This window comes from Cupressus sempervirens, chromosome 10 (assembly GCF_028749045.1).
Source record: "Cupressus sempervirens isolate cs-2001-9-10 chromosome 10, ASM2874904v1, whole genome shotgun sequence".
NCBI lineage: Eukaryota > Viridiplantae > Streptophyta > Pinopsida > Cupressales > Cupressaceae > Cupressus > Cupressus sempervirens.
This window is the reverse complement of record NC_143127.1, coordinates 808833295-808842392: the sequence shown is the minus strand read 5'-3', so window position 1 is coordinate 808842392 and position 9098 is coordinate 808833295. Positions and strand designations below refer to the sequence as shown.

At 33.4% G+C, this 9098-nt stretch overlaps 1 protein-coding gene across 1 annotated transcript; it reads left to right on the top strand.

Annotated features, from left to right (window-relative positions):
• The first annotated feature begins 1921 nt into the window (after positions 1 to 1921).
• LOC149536399 (glucan endo-1,3-beta-glucosidase, acidic-like) lies at positions 1922 to 4833 on the top strand. The gene is made up of 2 exons (XM_089804904.1): positions 1922 to 2083; positions 3701 to 4833. The coding sequence occupies exons 1-2, from the start codon at positions 1990 to 1992 to the stop codon at positions 4666 to 4668; spliced, it is 1062 nt and encodes a 353-aa protein (XP_089661030.1). The 5' UTR covers positions 1922 to 1989; the 3' UTR covers positions 4669 to 4833.
• The last annotated feature ends 4265 nt before the right edge of the window (positions 4834 to 9098 follow it).

The window sequence follows — 9098 nt, the reverse complement described above, 5'->3', positions numbered from 1 at the left end:
AAAAAAAAACTGTAATGCTGGGTTTGTTTGATAGCGTTTTACAGTGAACACAGACAGAATCCATCGAATTGAGATTGGGTGTTCAAACCGCACGCTCTACTTTTGGGATTTACCGTTGTTTTAGATACATTTAAAACAGAAATGTTGCAAACCATAAAAATAGGGGATTTACCGTTGTTTAAATAGAGTAGAGTTGTTATAAACGTTAATGGTTGAGAGGGAAAGTATCAAATGAAAGGTTGTGTGATCATACCTCCCAAACTGATTTTTGCTGAAAAGAACAGTCTCATCAAGATAAACTTGCCACGTAGGTGCCACATGTACCAAATATTAAATGATGGGAGGATATGTGTCACCCTGTGATTGGAACAACTCGCAGTGTTATGTCGGCTTGTTCTGCCATGTCATTGCGTCACCATGCATCTGCCACATGTCACTGCTTGATTAGCTGTGCTGACTACTTGCTGATGTCATTCCATCAATCCTTTTCCTCGGTTAGGAAAATATTTATGTGACACAATACCCATCATTTATATGAAAAGGGTGTAGTTCTATACACTTGTTATATTTGGTGCATTTAAATCTTGTATTAAAGAAAATTTGATATTAGTGAGAAGTGAAAGACGTCATGCCATGTTTGTAGTATTAAGTTTTGGGGGGTCAGAGGATATTTTTAATAAAGGTGTGATCTAAAATAGTTTGTAGTTTGAATTGCATTTAATTTTCTAATTGTAAAAGTGGGTCTTATTTTGTTGACATTTGTTCTATTTTAAGAAAGTTGATTTTGATCAATTATCTTACTAATATCTTAGTAATATAATATGATTTGTTCATACAAAAATGAAAACAAATTTGCAGTGCCTATAAAATGTAGTTTGGAATACAAACAAAGCCTATAGACTATTCATAAAGTACCATCATAAATAATTCATTGCTATAATGGTTGAGTTGGTTGTAGAAATAAATATGAATCTAACAAAGTGTATTACAATATAGAACATTAGTTGTTTGATCCTTACAAATCTTTTGACTTAGAAAATACTTTGCCATTAAACTCTACTTAAAGAAGGTGACAATGTGGAAAATTCATATTTTATTGATGATTGCTTTAGTCATAGTCATGGATTTTCAAAGTAGCTAAAACAGACATGTATGATAAGATTGAATACACAGTTAAATCCTGATAGCAAAGATTGAATATATAATTTGCATGCACATGTCTATTGACATGGAAGGTTGTTGATTTGTCTTCATCCACATGAACAACGATGGTACTTTCCACATGTCCATATGAACAATGATAATGAACAATGAATGTTTGAAGTTTAAAATTGATAGCAAATGCATGAATAATATATTTTTAATAAAGAAAAGCTAATTTTATTTTCTAAGAGTTTTAAATTTTCTCAAAGAATTAATAAAAAATAAAACAAATGATTGTTAATTAAATTAAATACAATATATCTACTCCTAATTTATATATCATCAAACATCAACACAATTCTCACTATCATAATACATACTACATTACTACATTCTTGTGATAAAATAGCATGTTATTAAATTATTTTGAAATTACATTAAACAAAACACTAAATAATGAGATTGAGTCTCTATTATAAATATCTAAATTAGTGAGCTCTTGAAACCCTAATTTGGTAAGAGGGGACATATACCAATAATAATATAAGTGCATTATTTCACAAGGCAACATTGTCAATGTAGTAGTTTTCAATCTCACCATCCTTCACATGTGTAACGTACTGATCACAAGAACATTGTTGAGTAGCTAGACCCTTTTCACACCCCAAAACCTCTCCCCATCAAATTCCATCAAACCATCCATGTCATTCACCATATAAGGACAATTAAGAGCACCTAAATCGACAATATAAATAATCTCCTTGAGTTAATGTATGACATAGAAAGGATTCTCAAGGAGTCGTCTACTTTGATCACAATTGCATGTAATCACAATTTATCATCAAGATGAAGAGATGTTATGTAAATTTCAGGGATAGGAATTCAATCCATCTTCTTTCTTCTATGTTGTTCATACTCTTCCTTTGCACGGATTTTTATGGTGAGGATCTTTGTATGATTATTTTTTATTTTGGTTTCATAAACTTGAAATCTAAGGCGAATGTCCACAGGTTTTTATGAATATGATTATGTTGTTTTGATTCAGTCTATAACGTTTCCTATTAAATATATAGTCAAAAGTTTTTTTGGAATATTTGTTTTTCTGTGTTATTATTGGTCATAAAGATCTAGAAATCAATATTTTACAGTACATATCATCATTTATTATGAGATTGGGATAGTTGGAAAAGAAAAAAGTTTCCCATCAAATATATAGTCAAAGTTTTTTAAACATATTTGTTTTTCTGTATTATTAGTAGCCATAAAGATCTAGAAATCAATATTTTACAGTACATATCATCATTTATTATAAGATTGGGATAGTTAGAAAAGAAAAATGAATGACACATTCTGATTGACTGAAAAAATTTACAGACCTTCCCATTTTCTTCACAAAATGATGATCAATTATTGTGCTGATTTAGCCATTGCAATTGATAATTCTTAAATTTCCACATCACCTGGTCACGGGGGTAATCAATTACCTCTGGTAAGAAGCATTCCCGAAGGTAAGTGGGGAAAACAATAGTGAATTAATATAATTTAAACAAATCTGAAATGCTAATAGCTTTACAGATTAGCGCTGAACTGCATTAATAAGTGTATGATTTGGCTTTACAGTACCATATAAGGGAATTTATTTGGTTGTAGACATTTGGATATCACTCATGAAGGTTTGATTAAAAAATAAAGGTAAATTAAATGTTTTTCTTAATAAATTTAGAAATGCTAGGTAGTTGATTGAGTAGCCCATCTGCTTTGAATTGGGAATCTACCTGATTGTTAGGTAGAACTAAAGAATCCATGTCAACAATTGATTCATTGATATCCCTATTTTTCTTTGAAAGTTTGCGTGTTTTGCGGTGTTCTACATTGTTAGAACTTCTTGCAATTGATTCTTTTTTTCCTTGTCTGAAGATATGGATGAATCATGATCTATATATTATAAAAATCTTGAGCTTTTCTAGTAAAGCCCATGCTGTACTGTTTTGTTGTTGAATAAACGGTCAAGTTCATATGCAGAAATAATACAGCTTGTTCTTCCAACAAGCAGTCACGTTTATTAGTTCCATTCTTTCAGCTCTTAGAGTGTAGTTCTGCAGTTTTAATTTATATCTTATCTAGATCTTTATTAAGTTATTCAAATCGGAATTTAGACTAATCTAAACCAATTAGACATTCTAATAGAATGCAATATCATTTGTAGAGATGAGTGTGTATATTGTTTTTATTAAAACAAGTGAGAATATATAGATATCATCGTTTCTGTATTTATATAAAAGATTACAACATTTTGAGTAATCATCATCCAAATAACAGGTTGCCTTTAGCTAAGCAACCACATGTACAGGTATCCAGTCCCTTAAATTTACTTAGGAACTAAACCTGAAGTTGTGGTCACCCCCATGGTCTCAGGTTCGATTTTGCCAAATGGTGAGAGTGGCTTGCGCACGGTTACTCTGCACTCATTAGGGACTAGTCTCACCCTAAGCTCACACGGACAGCTGATATCTCATCCACTCTTGTAGCTAACTGGTTCTTATCTATATCCTTGTAGGTGGTGCAGCAGCAGGAGAGTCCATAGGAGTATGCTATGGAAGGTTGGGTGACAACCTACCATCTCCAGAGGAAGTGGCAGGCATGTACACCGCCAACAGAATTGGCAAAATGAGAATATATGATGCTGATCAGAAGACACTCAATGCATTCCAAAACAAAGGCATACAAGTAACAGTGGGAGTCCCAAATGAGGAGCTCCCTAACATTGCATCAAGCCAAGACACTGCAAAGCAGTGGGTTGCAGACAACATTCAGCCCCAATACCCCAAAACCCTCATAAAATACATCTCTGTGGGGAATGAGATACTGCCTGATACACCCTACACATCCAATCTCTTCCCTGCCATGAAAAACATCTACAATGCACTCCAAGCCATCAACTTACACGACCAAATCAAGGTCTCTACAACAATACCCATGTCTGCCCTTAACAATTCTTATCCTCCTTCTTCAGGAACCTTCAGCCCTAAAATAACCTCAATCATGCACTCCATCTTGGACTTCCTTTCACAAACAAAGTCCCCCTATATGGCAGATGTGTACCCCTATTTTGCCTATGCCTCTGATCCCAAAGACATTCCTCTCCCTTACGCCCTCTTCCAACAGGAGACCCCCAATCAAGTGGGTTACAAGAATTTGTTTGATGCAAGTGTGGATGCTCTCATTTATGCCATGGAAGCATTGGGTCACTCAGACATTCCTATTGTTGTTGCTGAAAGTGGTTGGCCTTCTGATGGGAATGCTAATGGTGGTGCAAATGTAGCCAACGCAAAGATTTACAACAACAACTATATCAAGCATATTTTGTCTGGTCAAGGGACTCCCAAGAGGCCTAATCAGGCCATGGAGGGTTTTGTGTTTGCCATGTTTAATGAAGATTTGAAGCCTGGGGATCCCACAGAGAAGCATTTTGGGCTCTTTCAGCCTACTAAAACACAAGTGTACCCTGTGAACTTTACAGGTTAAAATCTACTAGATTGCAATTTGTTCCCCGAGTTTTCGATATTTATGCATCGCTGATGTTGTGGTAGTGACTGTTCCCAAAGGAGAAGTCAAATTCCATGTTTTCAATAGAATTGTATTGGCAATTATGCATCTAATATAATAATAAAATGTCTAGAAATGAGTATTGATTGGCATATTTACGGAAGACTTGAATTATAATTTATATTTCAAAATATGTTTTAAAATATCATATTAAATGTTTTTTCAAGTATATATTTTTTTGATCGGTAAGAGGTCGAAGCTAAGATTAATTATTATGTATTATTATTAATTATTATTTTATTACATACGGGTAGATTCGAACCTAAGACCTCTTTGATAAGAGACTCACAATTTACTATTGTGTTGTAGGCTCTTGCCTTTTTCCAGCATATTTATATAATTATAGAAATTTTATATAATATAATTAATACAAGTATTGAAAAGGAAGTTTTTAAAGGTAAAAGATGTATATTCATCAATGCTACTAAGTTCTTATCAAAGATAATTATATTAGAATGAGCTTAAGATCCATATATATTTGTAGGAATTTTTTAAAAATAAGGGGATAATAATATATAGTCACATGTCTAAAGAATGGAGTTTTATTTCTAACAATGCAATTCTAGCAAACATCTATAGCTATGGATATGATTCACAATAGCATGGAGATCAATGATGAGAATTTCTGAGGAGGATCCTTCTAACTGGGTGTATTTTAGGGAAGAGGATGATGAGGAACTTTTGTTCCATATTCATTGGTTCTCCTGTATGGATGTCCAAAGGCATGGGGTATTCAAAGGACTTTATTGGTAGGTTTTATCAAGAGGACTTCAAAGAGGAAATCATATTTTATCTTTGTGGTTGGAGGCTTAGCAGTTTGTCCAGTACTATTCTTCTATCTTGAAATGGCTAGGAATTGAGATCCCTCTAAGCCTATATTATGTGAGAAATGTGGTTCTCTCAAGAGAGATTTCCTAATTCCTTCTATTTACATGTGTTGTGATTCGTTTCCTTCTCAACATGTTGAGAGCCTTCCAGTTTTCATTATTAGGGTTGATGGGGTTCTTGCCCTAATCCATACACTAGTAGAATTGCCCTCTATTTTCAACGAAAATTGGTCAAATTTTTTGCTCAAGTTGGTCAAATGATCCACAAATGGCCTTGTCAATATTTTTTCCATCAAAATTTTGATGAATCCTTAATCAGGTCGAACTTTCTGCGCAAGTCCTTGTCAAAATCGGCACCAACATTTGGCCATTGTGGTTGTCACAAATTTGGCCATTGTGGTCGTCGCAAATTTGACCATTGCTAGTCGAAGCGAGTGCCTCATTTGATCACAATGCCAAAATGACAATGGTATCCTAGTTAGTTATTTCGTCGAAATTGTGACAAAGGTTGGTCGAGCTTTCGACCAGCCTTGGTTAAGGTTGAGAAATCGGCACCAACATTTTGTTATATGTGGTTGTCGAACCTTCCACCAATGTTGGTCGAAAAAGGGTGGCCCATCCGACCAGGATGCCAAACCCACGAAGGTGACCTTGTCAGTGCGTTGGTCGAAAGTTTGACTACTTTTGGTCGAATGTTTGACTAAACCTTGTTAAGTTTCAACCAATATCAGTCAAAAGTTCAACAAATATAGAAGGTTTAAAAAAATACGCTTGAAGATAAATATCCAGACTAATCACCAACGCCATCCTGCTCGGTTATTAGTTTGGATATTTATCTTCAGCTGTTACTTTGCATTCTTAATACCCAATCCATGAGTAACCGGTCCATGTATGACTGTGGAACAACCTGGGCTAGAGAGACAATTGAATGCCTCAAGAAGCCAAAGTTGCAAGTCAATTATTCCCAAGTGTTGAGGAACACTGAAGAATTCATAACCAAGATGGATGATAATAACCAATTTTTTTGAGAAGACAAAGTGAATTTCATAAATCAAAACCATTTGCATGTGCTAGGATGTTGTTGAAGAATGTTGATATCCTTGAAGGCTATAAGAAGGTAGTAAGTTTGTAAAATTGCAAGAACATGGTAGAGATAAGGAAACAAATTTTCTACTTCGCATGTTAGGTTTCTATATAAGTATTGCTTGTGTTTTTCTCTCATTTGTTATTGTATTTTTTCAGTTATATATACAATATTTCTATTTCATCCTTAATGCGCTATTCCAGTCACCTCATGGAGCATAAAAACCAGGCAGGATGCATGCAATAACCACCACAAATTTTTTTGGAAAATGTGTTTGTTGCAAAATATTTTCCAAATGAAGTGTTTTTTTATGCTTTCTTTCAATTTGCATCCATGACAAGATAACAAGCAAATGACATGATATTTTGCATAAAAACATTGAGGGTGAACTATTGATTGTGATATGTCTTCATTCAATTTTCATAAGATAAATTCATATATTATAATGAAACTTGAATTAGAGATCGAGTATAAACTCCAAACAAAACTTAGAATGCTCAGTTTTGATCCCATGTGACCTTCAAGCATAAGTAACAAGGGCAATTCGTATGAATTTCCTTCTAGTCTCTGAAATCATATAAGTTTTCTCTAGTATTGATAGAATGTTTAACAACAGTATGAGGCACCCAAGATAGAAGACACGTAATTGACTATGTGTAGGCATCAAACCTGATACAATCTCAATAACCAAGAAAAATGTATGGCTTTTCTATAGTAGGGTGATTTAACTAGAAAACTCTCTTTTTTGCCAAATATTGCAAGCAAGCTCTCAAAATGCACTGCTCAGCAAGATTTTTCAAGTTGTACCTTACCAAGTGGTTCGAGAATAAAATGGTTATTAGAGTGGTTGCATGGTGTTAGTGTTGGATTATTTCCAGGAAGAGACTATGAATTACAAAATAATTTGTGATGCCTTGATTCTTGGTTTCCCTTATGCACACACTTCATTAATTTACACCTATTGTCACTCGAGTGTTGCTTACACTTAGGTACCCCATACCTTCTCTTTTTTAAACTAACAGAAGGGGAAAATAAAGTTAGCTCCTCCCAGAATACTGCTGCATTTTCCACCAATTTTGTCTTGTGGTGGAGATAATGAACAATCAAAAACAAGTTCGACACTTCCAAATTATAATTGGTTCATGCTATCACATATAGTGTTCCTTGTATCCTACTCAAATAATTTATATTCATATATGATTTTTAAATGCGTTTAGTATTTAATATTCACTCATATTGTAATGACCTATACCACTTGAGTAGTACTTTCTTCCATGACCTTTTTTATAAACAATCTCAATAATATCACCAAAAACATAATCAAAATATCAAGTTGATTTTGTTTTCAATTTTCTTTTTAATAGATTCAGACAAATCATGTTGACCCCATAGTCAAAAGTGTCAAAAGTTTGTGTTGATTCCATCAGTTTCATCTTCATTTCATCCCTGTAACCAAAAAAGTACAATTTAGCTTTTACTTATTTTTGAGTGGAAAGTTTACATTATGCACATTGATTCCTATCAACAAACACACATTATATAAATTAACTTGGTCATTGTCCTTTTGATGATATGAAGGCCATGCAAAGAGTGAGGGATTTAAGATTGTGAATTTTCCATGAACGATAATATAGCAATATATTAATTTTTATTCCTCTTGTTGTATAATCTGGTCAACAAGGTGCACCTGGACTTATAGCTATAAGCAAAACTTAAATTCTACATTGATAATTTCTTTGTGAATCATATCTATTGTGACAATTGAATTCTTTATACATCTATTTTCACAATTTTTCTTTATAATATATATACCTTATACTATTGTTGAACTTGGCGACCCAGGGAATGAAATAATCAAGCTATGAATTCCTGGGAGCCAAAGGACCCTAAACCTATGCTACATTTTTTGCAAACATGGGAGAAGTTACTACCGGCTTGAATACTTTTAAATGTATAAAACAAGTAGTGGAGCGAGTATGTGCAGGATCATGGTCAACCAAACTATGGCCTTAAGTGGCAGTGAAAAACCAACAAATCAGGGTTATGTCAACTTGACACATAATTTTAAAGTGGTTATGGACTTTATATAAAAAATTTGTAAGAAAATAATTTGTATGAAATTGAATTTAGTTTCTAAACTACTAGATCTTATCAGGAGAAAAAAATAATTGATTGGTCAAAAGTTTGAATTTTAATGCAGTACTACGAAAATTTTAGGGCAAAAATAAAAAGTAGGTGTACGTCTGACCACCTTAATCAAAATCAAATGATAATAATTTTTTAATATAATTATATATATGAAAATTAGACTCATGCTCGGATGTGACGCATATTTTTTGGTATTTTTATTCCAAATAAGTAATTAAATATGAATTTTCTGCCAAAACTAGGGACATATTAGAATCGTTCATATGGGTCAAAGGGGGTCATAGGGTGAC

Bases quoted from the DNA above. Each gene is read 5' to 3' on its own strand.
- LOC149536399 (XM_089804904.1), top strand. From the start codon at position 1,990: ATGAAGAGATGTTATGTAAATTTCAGGGATAGGAATTCAATCCATCTT. The intron at 2,084-3,700 runs GTGAGGATCTTT...ATATCCTTGTAG, and splicing joins CCTTTGCACGGATTTTTATG to GTGGTGCAGCAGCAGGAGAG.